Raw genomic sequence first — 18,753 nt, 5'->3', positions numbered from 1 at the left:
GTTATTATGATAATCACCATTAACAGGATAGCAGCCAAACTATTGGGTTGCCTTTTATTTATAAAGCTTAGATGTGGTTATAAATAAAGGGTGAAACCTGGACCAAGATAAACATGGGATGAGACCAAAAGAAACAGAGCGAAAGTAATTGGAAGAGTAGTGCAAATACCAACTAGAGATGATTCAAGGAACTCTCAGTATTCTGCCTAAAGAAATACACATCTCTAATCCCTCAATGGAATGTCTGAGAATTGAACTTGCAGCCACTGAGGTGGCAGACTAAGACCATACCGACCCTGTCACTGTTCGTCTGTCTGTCATTCAATCAAGGCCAAATGGCTGGTCCGATGGGCATGAAACTTGGCAGGGTTATAGTCGGGACACCTAAGATGGTTTATAATGAGATTTCATCCTACCCCCGCCCCCTAATAGGCATTATGTGTCTGTCCCTTTCAAGGGATGAGTGGAAAACCGTAACAGAAAATTCAAGCAAAACTGTTATAACTCCGTAACGGCTGTTTGCTAGTTCTTACAAAATTGGCATTTTCCTCCAGGGATGTTAAGAAACTTCTGGATAACCTTGATAGCTGGAGTGGAAAAGATTGTTCGTTTGTATGGTGTTTTTACGTTGCATGGAACCAGTCGTTATTCAGCAACGGGAACAACGGCTTTACGTGACTTATGAACCAAGTCTAGAGTGAACTTCTATCAACAAAAATACACATCTCTAATCCCTCTATGGAATGTCTGAGAATTGAACTTGCAGCCACTGAGGTGGCAGACTAAGACCATACTGACCACGCCACTGAGGCGCTGAGAGTGGAGAAGATCCTGAAGGTTTCTCCCCATTGTTTTTTAAAACCATTTCTTGTACAGTCTCCCAAGTTTAGTAGATTCCATAGATTTTTATGTGTACGTCATAACTTTGTGGATGAGCACAAGCTCAGTAATAGTACAGTACCTGTACCAAAGAGTGGCGTACCTGCAGGCTTTAGTAACTACAGGGCAATTGCTATTTTCCCTATACTCTTCAAAGTTGCTGAAAAACATATTTTTAAGCCACTATATAAGTATGTGGATTCGAAAGGATCGTTAGCCGACAGTTAATATTCATATAGAAAGCAGTCTAAATTCTACATAGAAAGCAGTAAGGTACCTCCACTGCTCCATTAGACTTGACATGCTATTTGCAAGAGAACCTTGATAAGGGTTCTGAGTACAGAGTATTTAAATGAATTTTATTACTGCTTTTGAGTTGGTAAATTGTGATACCCCTCCTCTGGGAGTGGAGAAGATCCCGATGGTTTCTCCCCATTGTTTTTTTAAAAACATTTCTAGCACTGTCTCCCAAGTTTAGTAGATTTCATAGATTTTTATGTGTATGTCATAACTTTGTGGATGAGCACAAGCTTAGTAATAGTACAGTACCTGTACCAAAGAGTGGCTTATCTGCAGACTTTAATAACTACAGGCCAATTTCTATTCTCCCTGTACTCTCCAAAGTTGCTGAAAAACATATTTTTAAGCCACTATGTAAGTATGTGGATTCTAAAGGATTGTTAGCTGACAGTTAATATTCATATAGAGAGCAGTCTATATTCTACATAGAAAGCAGTAAGGTACCTGCGACGCTCCATTAGACTTGACATGCCATTTGCAAGAGAACCTTGATAAGGGTTCTGAGTGCAGAGTACATAAAATAAATTTCAGTACTGCTTTTAAGTTAGTAAATTTTGATACCCCTCCAGAGTTTTACCTTCAAGACGTATGAATTTCTATCTCTCTCTCTCTCTCGTTCACGATTTTAAATTGACTTAATTTTACCTTCACCCCCTGCAAACATTACTTCTGTATATACATGTCTTCTTTATTTTTTTTAATTGTGTGACTTCGTTATGACTGACTTATAAAAGTTTACCTAGTGATGCAAAGAAAACTTTTACTCTGACAGAAAAAGAAAATGGCATCCCATGAATTGGGGGTAACGTTAGTATACGTACGAAAGTGGATACATATGTACATAGTAGTTACTGTAACTATTCTTGTGCCAACCAGTTATTATTTTTTAAAGGGTAATGTATTAAACTAACTTTTAATCAAATCACAGTAACTTTAATTTCATTTAAAAGTTAGCCTAATACTTAGGGAGCATCTTTGGTATTCAAACTCGAGAAGTAAGCATTTATTAGCAATTTCAGAGACCACGCCAAACTTACGCGAAACTTCCCCTTGCGCGAGGTGGTCTGAACCTAACCTCGTATAAGTTCAGGGTATTACTGTATACAAGAATCTGCCCTCAGCCTCAACTGAGACATGGACTGAATCAGTGAATGGTGTAGTTAGTGGGGTACAATGCTGAACTCCAGTAAAACGAAAACACTATTGATTGATTGATGTAGAGGAAAAGGGACTGGCACGATAGTTGGATGACTAAAATATATAAACAAAAATGAGATGTGTTAAACTTTGGGAACTACAGAGGAATAAAGCTTTTGGAGCATGTATTCAAGATACTAAAAACAACAGAAGGAAGGAAGGCTGAGCAAGTTGATAGATACATGAGCAGCAGCTTGGGTTTATGAAAGGAAAGAGCATAGTGAATGCTATTTTTATAATAAGGCAAGTCCAAGAGAAGTATCTAGAAGGAAACAGAAAACTTTGAGTGCGTTTTGTGGATCTTGAGAAGGCGTATGGCAAGGTACCAAGAAGAGTAGTCTATTGGTGCTTGAGAAGGTGGTAAGGTTTGTGAAGATGATGTATGAAGGGGCAAGAACCAAATATGGGGAGACTGAGGCATTCCCTGTGGAGGTTGGCTTCCATCAGGGATCAGCACTGAGTCCATTCTTGTTCCTGGTTGTTATAGACATACTTGTCAGAATTAAGGAACAATGAAGAACTGTGGGAACTGATGTTTCCTGATGATTTAGTCATTATAGCAGACACACAAGAAGAACTGCAAGAAAGGTTTTTAGCGTGGAAAGGAACCCTAGAAAGGAAAGGATTGAGTGAACATTGGAAAGACAGAGCTAATGATTAGTAGCAGAAAAGGCAGAGCTAATGATTAGTAGCAGAAAAGGACAAAGAAGTATACATTAAAGTGGAAGATGGTACAGTGCTAAAGCAGAATAATGTGTGTAACTACTTGGGATCAATTAAAACAGAGGAGGGAAGTAATGAGAAAGCAGTAAGACAGTGAAAGGAGCTTGGTACAAATGGAGTAAATTAACCCTTTAACGCCGATTGGACATCATTAAGCCTCTTACGCCGACTGGACGTATTTTACGTCAACATTTTTTGTCTCCCGTGTGCCGACTGGACGTATTTTACGTCGACTTACAAAAGTTTTTTTTTAAATTCGCGGAAAAATACTTATAGGCCTACCAGCCTAAAACTTTTGAATCACACGCCTTGGGGGATGCTGGGAGTTCACGGATCAAGGTGTTGTTTTGTTTACAATCATTACGCAGGCGCGCAAGCATGAATTTCTTTCTTGCCGCACTAAAAAGTATCTGTGACACATCTCGGAAATTATTTCGTCACTTTGACATAATTTTTGTACCATTGTAAATTAGCCGTTACAAGAAGTATTATATATGAAAATGTGCGCATTTTTATGTAGAATACAACAATAAAATACTCATGATTGTAGCTTTTATCAGTTTTGAGATATTTTCATATAAATAACGATAATTGCCAAAATTTCAACCTTCGGTCAACTTTGACCCTACCGAAATGGTCGAATATGCAATTGTAAGCTAAAACTCTTATATTTTAGTAACATTCAATCATTTACCTTAATTTTGCAACTAATTGGAAGTCTCTAGCACAATATTTCGATTTATGGTGAATTTACGAAAAAACTTTTTCCTTTACGTCCGCCGGCGGTAACACTTCCGAAAAAAACTCATACATGCGATTGTGGTAATGTTTGCACCATTTTAAAATTAGCCATTATATAAAGTTTTATATATGGAAATGTGCGCAATTTCATGCACAATACAACTAAATAACAACCCATGGTTGTAGCTTTTATCAGTTTTGAGATATTTTCATATAGATAACAATAATTGCCAAAATTTCAACCTTCGGTCAACTTTGACTCTACTGAAATGGTCGAAAAACGCAATTGTAAGCTAAAACGCTTATATTCTAGTAATATTCAATCATTTACCTTCATTTTGCAACAAATTGGAAGTCTTTACCACAATATTTTGATTTATGGTGAATTTATGAAAAAACTTTTTCCTTACGTCCGCGCGGTAACTCTTCCGAAAAAAATCATACATGCGATTGTCATAATGTTTGCACCATTTTAAAATTAGCCTTTACATAAAGTTTTATATATGGAAATGTGCACAATTTTATGCACAATACAACTAAAAACAACCCATGGTTGTAGCTTTTATAATTTTTGAGATATTTTCATATAAATAACGATAATTGCCAAAATTTCAACCTTCGGTCAACTTTGACTCTACCGAAATGGTAAAAAAACGCAATCGTAAGCTAAAACGCTTATATTCTAGTAATATTCAAGCATTTACCTTCATTTTGCAACAAATTGTAAATCTCTAGCACGATATTTCGATTTATGGTGAATTTATGAAAAAAATAACATTTTCTTTACGTCCGCGCGGTAACTCTTCCGAAAAAATCATACGTGCGATTGTGGTAATGTTTGCACCATTTTAAATTAGCCGTTACATAAAGTTTTATATATGAAAATGTGCGCAATTTCATGTAGAATACAACAATAAATAATTGAAGGTTGAAGCTTTTCTCATTTTTGAAATATTTGCATATAAATCACGATAAATAGAAAAAAAAACCACGTTCGGTCAACTTTGACTCTACCGAAATGGTCGAAAAACGCAATTGTAAGCTAAAACTCTTACAGTCTAGTAATATTCAGTCATTTATCTTCATCTTGAAACAAATTCGAAGACTAGCAAATTATTTAGATTTATGGGGAATTTAAAAAAAAATCTTTCCTTCCCTCCGCGCGCGGATTCTCCGCCACAAATCTCCGAAATGCGTACGTCCCATTCTCGGAATATTTGCTCAGTTTCATATTAGGCATTTCATAGTTTTATATGTGAAAATGTGTGCAATTTTATGTAGAATAAAACGAAACATTTTTGAAGGTTGTAGCTTTTCTTATTCTACATTCGGTCAAATTTAACTCGTCAGATATGGTCGAAAACTGCAATTGTAAGCTAATACTTTTACAGTATAGTAATATTCAATCATTTTGTCTTCATTTTACTTTTGAAAAGGAAATTGGAAGTCTCTAGGACAATATTTAGATTTATGGTGAATTTTTGAAAAAAATTATTTGTTTACGTCCGCGCGTTACGAATTCATGTATTATTTTGTGATAATATTTTCTCGGTGTTGCTTTTATTGTATTACAATGTGTTATATACTAAAAGGATCGCAATTTAGTGTAGATTACAACGAAAAAAAAGTAACTTGTTACCTTTAACCGTTTTGCGCACAGTGCGATTTGAATACAATTATATATGAAATTTCGTTTTTGCGCTATCATATATCACATTACTATTTATATATGATAATGATAATTTTTTTCATTTCTGATGGTTGCATACTAAACTTCAGCCAATGACAAAAAAAAGGAGCCAAAAATGAACTCTTAATCTTGAAAACTAAGCGTGCTGTGATTTTTTGAAAAAAATATTTTTTCTGCTTCGCGCTCACTCTGAAACACCTCCGGCACACGGGAGACAATGTTTTCTTTTACCGCTTCGGCGTAAGGGGGTTAAATGTCGATATAAATTGTCTGTTAGGTGCCGATTGGACGTATGGTACGTCAATATAAAAAGTTTTTTTTAAAATTTGTGGAAAAATAGTTATAGGCCTACTAGGCGAAAACTTTTGAATCACGCTCCTTGGGGGATGCTGGGAGCTCACAAATCTAGGTGTAATTTTGTTTACAATCGTTACCCAGGCGCGCAAGCGCGAATTTCTTTCTTATCGCACTAAAGATTATCAGCGACACATCTCAGAAATTATTTTGTCACTTTGACATAATTTTTGCACCGTTTTAAATTAGCTGTTACATGGAGTATTATATATGAAAATATGCGCAATTTCATGTAGAATACAACAACAAATATCTCATGGTTGTATCTTTTATCAGTTTTCAAATATTTTCATATAAATAACAAAGTGCCAAAATTTCAACCTTCGGTCAGCTTTGACTCAACCGAAATGGTCGAAAAAAGCAATTGTAAGCTCAAACTCTCATATTCTAGTAATATTCAATAATTTATCTTCATTTTGCAACAAATTGGAAGTCTCAAGCACAATATTTCGATTTATGGTGAATTTATGAAAAAAACTTTTTCCTTACATCGGCGTGGTAACTCTTCCGAAAAAATCATAAATTTTTTCGTCTGATTGTCATAATGTTTGCACCATTTTAAATTAGCCGTTACATAAAGTTTAATATATGGAAATGGGTGCAATTTTATGTAGAATACAACTAAAAACAACCCATGGTTGTAGCTTTTATCAGTTTTGAAATATTTTTATAAATATTTTTATATAAATAACGATAAGTGCCAAAATATCAACCTTGGGTCAACTCTGACTTGACCGAAATGGTAAAAAACGCAATTGTAAGCAAAAATTCTTATATTCTAGTAATATTCAATCATTTACCTTTATTTTGCAACAAATTGGAAGTCTCTAGCACAATATTTCTATTTATGGTGAATTTATGGAGGAAAAAAAAAAAAAATAAATAAATAAATAAATAAAAAAAAAAAAAAAAAAAAAAAAAAAAAAAAAAAAAAAAAAACCTTACGTCCGTGCAGTCTCTCTTCCGAAAAAAATCAGAATTTTTTTTGTCCGATTGTCGTAATGGTTGCACCATTCTAAATTAGCTGTTACATAAAGTTTTATGTATGAAAATGTGCGCAATTTCATGTAGAATACAACGAAAAACAACCCATGGTTGTAGCTTTTTATCAGTTTTTGAAATATTTTATCATAAATAACAATTAAGTGGCAAAATTTCAACCTTTCGGTCACGGTAACTTTGACCTCAACGGAAATGGTCGAAAAACGCAATTTTAAGCTAAAACTATTACATTCTAGTAATATTCAATCATTTACCTTTATTTTTCAACAAATTGGAAGTCTCTAACACAATATTTCGATTTATGGTGAATTTATGAAATAAACTTTTTCCTTACCTCAATGTGGTAACTCTTCCGAAAAATTCATAAATTTTTTCGTCCGATTGTCGTAATGATTGCACCATTTTAAATTAGGCTTTACATAAAGTTTTATATATGAAAATGTGCGCAATTTCATGTAGAATACAACTAAAAACAACCTATAGTTGTAGCTTTTATGTTTTGAAATATTTTCATATAAATAACAATAAATAGAAAAAATTCGTCCTTCAGTCAAATTTAACTCGACCAAAATGGTCGAAAACTGCAATTGTAAGCTACAACACTCACAGTCTAGTAATATTCAATCAATTACCTTCATTTTGTGACAAACGGGAAGTCTCTATCACAATATATTTTGATTCATGGTGAATTTTTGAAAACCGCTTTTTTTTTTTTTTAACGCCTGCGCATTGCGAATTCATGCATCATTTTGTGATAATATTTTCTCTGTGTTGCCTTGATCATTTTACAATATCTTATATACAAAAATGATTGCAATTTAGTGTACAATAGAACGGAAAAAATTAACTCGTTAGCTTTAACCATTTTGCTCACAGCGCGATTTGAATACAATTATATATAAAATTTTGTTTTTGCGTTATCATATATCCCATTATTTATATATGATAATGATACTTTTTTTCATTTCTGATGGTTGCTTACTAAACTTCACGCAATGACAAAAAAAGGAGCCAAAAATGAACTATAATCTTGAAAACTTAGCATGCTGTGATTTTTTGGAAAAAAAAAAAAAAAAAAAAAAAAAAAAAAAAAAAAAAAAAAAAAAAAAAAAAAAAAAAAAAAATCCGCTTTCGCGCTCACTCCCAGACTCTGCCGGCTTACGGAAGACAATTTTTATTATACCCCTTTGGTGTTAAAAGGTTAACTGGATTTGTTTTAGACAAGAAAATGCCATGAAAGCTCAAAATGAAGACTTATAAGGCAGTTATCAGACCAGTACTGTAATACAGGTGGAGAAACATAGGCACTTAAGAGGAAAGAGGAGAGACTGTAGGAAAGAACAGAGATGAGGATGGTGAGATGGATTACTGGAATATTACCACTGGAAAGGAAGGAGAGAGAAGATAAAAGAAGAATGTGTGGTATATGAAATGTAACGGAGAAGGATAAGGAAGCTTTTTTGAGAAACTATGGCCATGTAATAAGAAGAGAGGAGATGGAACCGATCAAGAGAGCTAAGAACATGGAGAGGATATGGGTGAGATGGGACAGGGGAATAATATGCATAGAATCGAAATAGATGGTGAAAGTTGACTCGAGTGGCCAATCCTGTGTACGGTGGGATTAATAAGGTCGAAAGAAGATAATGATCAAGATTTTCAACCTTTATCCTCCCATACAGGTGAATGGGACTTTGCTGAATGCGTCTGAAGCTTTTCAGAAACATCTAATGAAATTTTCAGCAAATGCAGCACAAAAGTTAGGCACTGTTCATAAGGCCTCACATATATTTATAACTGATAAAGTCAATGCAACCTATTTTAGGTCATTTGTCCTTCCTTTACTAAATATACTGTTCTCCAGTGTGGATGTCTGCTTTTGCAAGAGATTTCTGTCTTTTAGATAAATCTCTTTTTTTTGTTCGTAGTGTTAGGTTTCCATTTCCTAATCAGAGAGTCCCTGGTTAACCAGGTTTTTCAGCACTGGTAAGCAGTTTATTAGCACTGATAAACCAGTTAACGGTGCCATTAAGCAGAGCACAGGCACTTTTGGTATCATAAATGCCATTTACTCTACTAATAGCACTTTTTTTTTAGTGAATGGCTTTGTATATAATATTTACATATCATACAAGCAAAAGTAGATATAGATATGGATAACTGAATAATAATTACAAAATATCACAATATTGACCATGGGTACCCTCTTGTGTGGGTTAAATACCAATCTTGTTACTTGGCAGAAGAGGCAAACCTAAGTCTATCTGTCAAGATGAGGTGCTATATATATATGTATGTATGTATGTATGTATATATATATATATATATATATATATATATATATATATATATGTATATATATATATATATATATATATATATATATATATATATATATATATATATATATATATATATATATATATATATATATATATATATATATATATATATATATATATATATATATATATATAAGATATATATATATATCATATATATATATATATAATATATAATATATATATATATAATATATATATATATATATATATATATATATATATATATATATAAACCTAGCCACCTCCTGGGGGGCAACCAAGTCCTTATGGGTGCGGTCCCAAGCCCGGATAAATAGGGAGGGTGGTGTCAGGAAGGGCATCCGGCTGTAAAAATCTGTGCCAAAACCAAAAATGGGAATGAGCCGAAATATGGAAAAGAGGTAATGCTAGGGCGTACTCCGTAAACGACGCACAGAGACATCGCCCTAACTCTGTGGTAAGGCGAGGGCTACTGCATCAGGAGCGGGTGCAGCTAAAGAAGCGAGCTCACATTGGGTTCAGAGTATGTCAGCTAAATGTTGGGTCCATGACTGGGAGAGGTAGAGAATTGGCTGAACTTGATGAGAGAAAAGAAAGTAGATGTGTGTGTGTGCAAGAAACGCGGTGGAAAGGAAATAAAGCTAAAGAGTTGGGAGATGGATATAAAGCTATATTATAGTGGAGGCAAATAAACAAGGTAGAAATGGAGTGGCATAGTAACGTCTTAGCGAACTAAAGAACTCTGTAATAGAAGTGCATAGAAGATAATGACCGTATCATCAGATGAAGATATGTTATGGAGAGATTCTGAATATTATAAGCGCATATGCACCACAAGTTGGTTGCACAGAAGAAGAGAAGGGAAATTCTGGAGAGACATGGATGGAATAATGCAAGAACTGGAAGAGCATGAGAGGGTGATAGTTGGGGCCAGATTTGAATGGCCATGTCGGAAGTGAAAATGAGGCGATTGGGCGGGTGCATGGGGGCCATGAATTGGGGAGAGAAACCCAGAAGGAGAGAGTGTAGTGGACTTTGCTGTGTCATTCGACATGGCAATAGTAAACACATTCTTTGAGAAGAAAAGGGAACACCTAATAACATATAGGAGTGGGGGGAAGATTCTCCCAGATAGACTATTTCTGTATAAAAAGGATAAATCTGGTGGAGGTCAAGAACTGCAAAGTCATTCCAGGCGACCATGTAGCCCCCCAACACAGGCTGCTATGTATGGACTTGAAGTTGAAAAACGGGGAAGAAAAACCAAAGCTAAACGGGATAAGGAAAATTAAATGGTACGAATTACAGAAGGAAAGGGGATAAGAAGAGAGAGTTTAAGAGGAGGGTTTTGAGGATATTGATATAGGGATTGAAGATGTTCAAGAATGGTGGGCACGAAATGCAGCAGTAATAAGAAGGCATGGAAAGGAGCTGCTAGGAGAGACATCTGGTATCATATGGGAAGAAAGGAGAGTTGGTTGGTGGGGGATGAAGACATTGAGAAAGTAGTAAAAGATAAGAAGGAGGCAAAGAAAAGATGGGAAGAGTCACAGTCAGTGGAAGACAGAAATAGGTACAGACGAGAAAAACAAGGTGGTGAAAAAAGTGGTAGCCCAAGCTAAAGCAAAGTCGTATGATGATGTGTATAATGAGCTGGGGACAAAGGAAGGCAGGATTAAAGAAGATGATCAAGCTATCAAAGGCTAGAAATAAGAGCACCAAAGATATAACACATATCAAACAAAATAAAGGATCAAGAGGGTGTAGTGCTTAGAAAGGAGGAAGACATTGTGAAGAGATGGAAAGAATATTTCGAACAGTTGTTAAATGAAGAAAAATAATAGACTAATAAGAGAGGATGGGCAAGTGAAACATTGGCATGGTTAATGAGGTTTTCTAGGCAAGAGTACTAAATGCACTGAAGAAGATGAAGAATGGGAAGGCAACCGGATCAGACATGATCCCGGTGGAGGCATGGAAAGCATTAGGAGATGAAGGAGTGGATATACTGTACGATCTTATGATAAAGATCCTTGAACAGGAAAAAGATACCAAATGAGTGGCGTGGGAGTATATTGATCCCAATTTTTAAAGGGAAAGGCGATGTCCAAGAAGTGTGGGAATTATACGGGGCATTAAATTGATGTCCCACACTTTGAAGATACTGGAAAGGATGATAGATGCTAGACTGAGAGAAGAAGTACAAATAGGTAAAGAGCAGATGGGATTTATGAAGGGAAGGGGAACAACAGATGGTATATTTTGTCTGAGGCAAATAATGGAGAAATTCGGGGAAAGACAAAGGGACCTTACATATGGTATTCATTGACCTTGAAAAGGCTTATGACCGAGTCCGAGACAAGAGGTATGGAGGAGCCTGAGGGAGAAGATGGTGCCAGAGAAGTATGTGCGATTGATACAAGAGATGTACGGAATGTATTTACCAGAGTGAGGAGCAGTGTTGGGGAGACAGAAGGTTTGAGGTGAGAGGTAGGATTACACCAGGGGTCGGCTCTTGAGGCCCATTTATCTTTAACATAGTGATGGATGTTATAATAGAGGAAGTAAGGGAGACAGTACCATGAACATATGTATGCGATGATATTGTTCTGTGTGAAGAGAGCAGGGAAGATCTGGAAGTGAAATTGGAAAGATGGAGACAAGTACTGGAGGGGACAGAGGAATGAGAATAAGTAGATCCAAGACAGAATATATGTACCACCACTGAGGGGGATGATAGAGAGAAAGTATCAGCTTGGGGTTGGTGGAGAGCAAATAAGGAGAGTTGATAAGTTTAAGTATTTGGGATCTTTTGTTAACGCTGGAGGAAGTATGGAAGAAGAAGTAAAACATCGGGTACAGGCAGGCTGGAACAACTGGAGAGCGGCCTCGGGAGTTCTTTGTGACAAAAGAGTGCCGCTTAGGTTAAAAGGGAAAATTTCAACAAGACGGTGGTAAGAACAGCAATGTTGTATGGTACGGAAACAGCAAGCATGAGAAAAGCAGAGCAGAAGAAGATGGATGTGGCAGAAATGAGAATGCTTAGGTGGATGTCTGGGGTGACAAGAGTGGATAGGATCAGAAATGACTACATAAGGGGGTCAACTAAGGTGGTGGAAGTATCAAAGAAAGTGCAGGAGGGGAGGCTGAGATGGTATGGACACCTGTTACAAGGAGAGATGAGGACCACGCTGGGAGACATACTATGGGGGTGGAGGTGCAAGGAAGAAGAAAAAGAGGGAGACCAAGAAAGAGATGGAAGGACTGTGTGAGAGGAGACTTAAATGAGAAGGAATTGATGAGGCAGAAGCACAAGATAGAAATAGATGGAAACTGACTCATCACGAAACGGCGACCCCATATAAAAATGGGAACAAGCTGGGAAGAAGAAGAATGATATATATATATATATATCTATATATATATATATATATTATCTATATATATATATCTATATATAGATATATATATTATATATAAATATATATTATATATCTATATATATATATATATATATATATATATATATATATATATATATATATATATATAGTATATATATATATATATATATATATATATATATATATATATTAATATATATATATATATATATATAATATATATAATATATAATATATATATATATAATAATATATATATATATATATATATATATTATATATATATATATATAATATATATATATATATACTATATATATATATATATATATATATATATATATATATATATATATATATATCACACACACACACACAATGACAATCTGCCCTGTTATCCTACAATTTTCTCAATTTCCTAATAATCAATCTATCAATTTTGTACTGCCTATAACACAATAGTATAATGGAAATACCAAAAATTCTATTTGAAATTATTTCACATTTACAACTATCATACATCAATTATTAAGTATGAAAAATATGAAAAATATGACTAATAATTATATATGACATTTAAAATTTCCCTTTATATAATAAAATTATCAATAGACTACTATAAAACTAAAACTTTAACAAGAAAGAGAAAGAAAATCATCCTCATTTACAGTCCACCCCATCTGTCCTTCTCAGGGTAACCAATAACATAACTCTCTCTCACACATACAGATACAAAAACCTGTAGTGCTAACTTGGGTAGTTTAATAGATGAATGTTAGATCCATAATATACCTAGGATATAATTACTGTACACTGTGCAAAGAATTGATTACAACTTGTATACCTTAATAATACAGCGCAAATGTACTTACCCATGGTGGGCACTGCTCACGTTTCTTAGTGTTTAATGTTAAAAAAGTATGAACAAATTACCTTTTCATTATGATAGCTGCCCTTAGAACCAAAACATTGTTTAGTGTCAGATTCTCAAACCAAAACCTTTGGGCCAAGTCTCCTAAATGCCTAGGTCTACTGACAGATAATCTACATAAGTATATAACAAATTTTAAAATATTCTATTTGTTAAAATCATATTGATAAGTGCTTCAAACAATGAGCAAAAATATGACTTAAAAACTACTTTAGATAATATATCCATAATCAATGAGTACAAAACTGAATGCTGCAAAGTGGAGTATTCTAATTAAGTAGTTTATGCAGCAAGCCTTGTTACACTTTTTATTGCTTAGCCCCAACCGAAAGAATTTGCTTCCTTAACAAGGATTGCAAAGGAAGCATTACAAATGATAAACCATTTATGAATACTTGATCAATTATTGCTAAACTCACAGCAGAGAAATCAAAGTGAAAAAAAAATCACAATTCTCAACCACACAAGATCCCTTCACCATAATAATCTATCAATTAATTTTTGACAAGATTTTTGACAATTTACTTCTAACTTCCAAGATGAAGCAACTGCAACAAATCACAATATTAAGTAATTACTGTACTCCAATACCACTAAATCTTAAAGGGTTTAAACTATACCTTGGAAGAAATTACTGACAACTCAGAATGTCCTATAAAATAAACTTGAAACCTTTTGCCAGGTTTTGTTTGAACTAAGTCTCATATCACTATCAACTTTTCAATGCCTCACTGCTCTATATATATGAACAGCATAACCTTTACAATACTGCCGTTACTTATTCAAGGCTATAATAAATCAATAATAATCACAAGAAATATCTAAGTCTATAATAAATCAATAATAATCACAGTGAATAATTAAAGTCTATAATAAATAACAAGGAAACATTACCCAAGATTTCACGTGTACCAAATATGCAGAGAGAGAGAGAGAGAGAGAGAGAGAGAATCTCATTATTGTACATGCAGTCTTACCTTTGGCATTTTGAAAGAGTGAGGCACTTTTAGGTGGAACTTTTCGGCACAGAGCGCCTCTAAACGCTCTATTCCTGTGAAAAAAAATGTCAATTAATAGTAACTAGTCATGAGCGACCTTTAAAAACAGTTTTATAACAAAAACTTTTCTATAATAAACTAATAATTACATATGGCTTATTTCCATGGACAGAAGGATATCCAGTTACACCAGCTCACACCATTCCAGAGGAATCTACAGAGCATGCCCAAAATTTCATCTTTCTGACAGAAGGGTAACATGTTGACTCTTGAAGGGAGTAGGAGAATAATCAGATAACACAGGGGTAAGTAAGGGCATTCCCCAAATACAACCCCATCTCCATTATGGGTTACCCTCATTTCCTAGTCCCAGCAACTGCATTCCAGTGCATACACTAGATATTCCACATAAAAGGCGATGTTTGTATCCCCCTAGGAAAAAACCTTTTGACATTTGTGCTATAACTAGGCCAGAAACACACACCAACACATAGACACCATTCACCATTTAAAGTGAACTTAAGGAAATTTGAAAGAAATAGAAAATTGAATACTTCAATAGCACAGTATTTAGGATCAGTCGACACCGAAGCTAGGAATCTTGAACACGGAAAGCCATCGACTCCAGGGCATTTCCTTTGTCTCCTCTTCGAAACGAAGACGATCCCAATGGTGAAGCAAATATCTCCATCTCACCACTTATACACTCTTACAGATCACACCCACACTGAGCACACTCAAAAGAAAGAAAATTAACAAGAAAAATGAAAGTGAAATGGATAAGAACAGGCAAACTGAAACCGGCTTTAAATCAGATGGACAATAAACATGTCCTATCTTAAAGGCGTAGAAAAATAACTGGTGGGTTACGGGACGCCAAGGGCATTCTGGGTAATACATGCCCTGTGACCTGGTTATAGATGCCATAGTCTCTGGATCTGACAAGTTTAATTTTAATTCTACCGGTTTCCAGCTTGGCGCTAGTAAATCCTAATGTTAAGACAGAAGGCTTGTTTCGTATATGAACAAACCACTTGTTGGGAAATCTGAGGTTCCCTATTATAAAAATAAAAATGCAATTTTGTTAGCATATAAAGTCTGGAAAACTATGAAATACAATTTTCTTACATATTCTTATCCTAAAGTTCCCCTGAGAAATAAAAATTTTTGAAAGTAAATTGTATTTTTCCTAACTATACAAACCTGAGGTCTTTTACATAAGGAATTACTATTCAGCGCCAGCTGGACCGGTTGTAAGATTTACTAACAAGGTAGTTCGGCAGTAATTGCTTGACTGATGGTCGGGAGTGCTGTCCGACTGGAGGTAAACATACCACTTTGCTTTAGGTCCAGGAACAGAGTGAGGGGTCGCATGAGGTGGGACTATATGTAAAGGACCTCAGGTTTGTAGTTAGGAAAAATACAATTTACTTTCAAAACTTGTGATTTGTTCAGACACGTTATAAAAACCATCGGTCCTTTACATAAGGAAGACTCACTTATTGGTGGGAGGAATCTGAGTCTTGTGAACAGACTGGTGTTCACCCAACCTGGGTTCCCTCCCTGGTCGTAAGAGCAAAGAGGGGGGGGGGAAAGCTAGCCTCTGTCCAACTGATCAGTGTGTGCACTGCAAGGTCAGTGTCAGACCTCTGGACCAATTCATAAGTGGGAGGCAAGCATACCTCTTATGAATAGCAATCAAGAACTAAAGTCCTAAGTAAGAAGCCAAATATAAAGTATTGGGTTTGTTACTTACTGGTGTCTGCTTCCCCCCTTGCTAGGGAAGGGACGGATAAACGCTTCTATCCCTAATGAAAGGGATAGAATGGAGCTCGGTTACGTAGCTTACCTGCATTGTCGTCCTGTCCAGCTTTGTGACAACTGCTACCCCCTGCCTGCAGGGAGAGGAAATAAAAGAGAAGGAAGAGATGCCAGTCACAGTCTCATTCACTCTCTATTCATGCAATATCACAAGGCCGAGATGCTACCTTGTCCTGTAAAGGAGCTGGGTAAGCTACACTACTTGTTGAGCAGCCATCACGGGTCCCAAGGAAAAAAAAGTGTCCAAGGACCTATGGGCAATATCCCGAAGGTAGGAGGTGAAGGTGGTCTGGTTGGACCACACCCCTACCTTCAGCACCTGTGCTACAGACAAGTTCTTGTAGAATGCAAGGGTTGGACCAATGCCTCTAACTTCGTGGGCTCTCGGGTGAAAGGTACTGGTGTTGGCACTCCTGTCTAAGTTATCATATGCTTAACTGACTACCTCATGAAGCCAGAAGAAACAGTGTTCTTGGACACTTCTTTCTTTGTCACCCCGGTGCTAACTAAGAGGCGTCAACACTCAGGCCTGAGGTGTTGAGTTTTCTTCAGATACCGCCATAGCACACACACAGGACAAAGCAGTGTCTCTTCTGCACCATTACTGGTGAAGTCCTCTAGGGAGGGGATTGTGAAGGACTCGAACCTGGTGTCAGGGACCGAAAGGTTCTGAGTCTTCACTACGAAATCCGGGACAAAATCGAGCGTAACCGATCCCCATCCCCTCGAGTGTTTAACATTGAAGGAAAGACGTTCTACTCTCTTCGCCGATGCCAGGGCCAGCAGAAAGACGGTCTTGAGGGTCAGATCCCTGTCTGACGACTCCCGAAGAGGCTTGTAGGGTCTACGAGTCAAACTCGCTTAAAACTGTCTATTTTATTAGTTAAAACTCAAGAAAAACCCACTACAAATGTTTATACCTGGTTTTTTAGTCTTAAGACAAAAAGTGCATTTTCTGAATTAATTCATAAAAAAAATTGTGGATATTCTCATAGTATTACATCTCTTCTAGCAGCCAAGTAATGGCACTGAAGTTATCGATAGTACTCAATCAGCAGATATTTTGAGAATGTAAACAATATAAAATGCATATGTTGTAAGATGACACTGCATATTTTCTGCAATACAGTGCAGTGTTCCCCCATATTCATGGGGGGATAGGTACCAGACACCCTTGCAATTAGCTGGAACCCATGAATAGTTCGAGAGAAATCCACGAATATATGAGTACAAATCTGGAGTCTGTGAATACGGGGTTTCACTGTTTAGTGTTCCGCCCCCCTGCCCTTTATTCACAGGGGATGCGTAACAGACAACCCCTGTATATAGCTAGAATCTGCAAATAACAGCACTTAAAACTGCCTATTTTGTTAATTAAAACTCAAGAAAAACCCACTAAAAATGTTTACATCTGGTTTTTTAATACTATTATCACAAAATTGCATTTTATGATAAAATTGATAAAATAACGGGAATTTGTGGATATTTCACATGGAAAAAATAGTTTTTCCCCCAGCCCAGGAAAAGAGAGAGGGGCGGCTAAAGGTGGGCACTAAACGTTAAGACCTCAGGTTTGTTGCAATGAAAAATACAAAAATGTACATTCAATAAAAATTTGTAATTTGTTCATACACGGAACAAACCCTCGGTCCTAACAAAAGGTTTATACTTTGAGCGAGTTACAAGCATCCTAAACCGGCTGGGAGTTAACCCACCTAACCACCCTTCCTAGAAGAACAAGTTCTAAAGAAGGGGGGTCCAAGCCTGTGAGAGAATAGACAATCGGATACCTAATAACTCAGCCGTCTGGGTTGAAACACAATGATATATAGCCAGATTCATTGCATTCCAGGAACAAAAGAAAACCCTGCCTGTTCAACTGCTCAAGCAATAAACCATGCAAGCCACAGAGGTTTGTCACCACTCCTTACTCCCCTTGTTAGAGAAGCCTTTGCTACTGAATAGATTTGTCTGTTGTGTAGTCACAATACAAAAACCACCACAGTATGACTACCCTACTCACCTGTATCAGACCAGTTCCAGCATGTGACGTCTATTCTACGACCCACCAGTAGGAAGAACAGAAGAGAGAAAGAAAGAAGCCAGCCAACTCTTTTATTCTCTCTTCTACACAATTATCTTTGGTAAGATACAAACTGTCCTGCCAGGGGAACTGGGTGAATTACACGACTTACTGGGCAGCCACCACCAGACCCACAGAAAATGTCTCCAAAGACCTGCGGGCAATATCCTTTAGGTAAAAGGAAGTGAATGTGGACTGATGAGCTCAAAATTCCATGAACAGACAAGTTTTCCTTAAATGCCAGAGAGGAATTTATACAGACTCAGTGACAGAACTAGCAAGTGAGGAGTAAGCCTGTTTAATTGT

The 18,753-nt window shown here is 36.1% G+C and overlaps 1 protein-coding gene across 5 annotated transcripts in view; it reads right to left on the bottom strand.

Moving 5' to 3' along the window:
• Nucleotides 1-18,753, bottom strand: part of LOC135220922 (tubulin monoglutamylase TTLL4-like) — a 111,102-nt gene that overhangs the window by 30,177 nt on the left and 62,172 nt on the right. For all 5 annotated transcript variants that reach the window (XM_064258569.1, XM_064258568.1, XM_064258572.1 and 2 more), the window contains exon 14: nt 14,523-14,596. In XM_064258569.1, the coding sequence (XP_064114639.1) occupies nt 14,523-14,596 (74 nt within the window). The remainder of the gene's footprint in view (nt 1-14,522; nt 14,597-18,753) is intronic.

Source organism: Macrobrachium nipponense, chromosome 2 (genome assembly GCF_015104395.2).
Source record: "Macrobrachium nipponense isolate FS-2020 chromosome 2, ASM1510439v2, whole genome shotgun sequence".
In the NCBI taxonomy this organism is placed as follows: domain Eukaryota; kingdom Metazoa; phylum Arthropoda; class Malacostraca; order Decapoda; family Palaemonidae; genus Macrobrachium; species Macrobrachium nipponense.
Note: the sequence above shows the minus strand (reverse complement) of the source record. Positions and strands in the feature narration are given on the sequence as shown.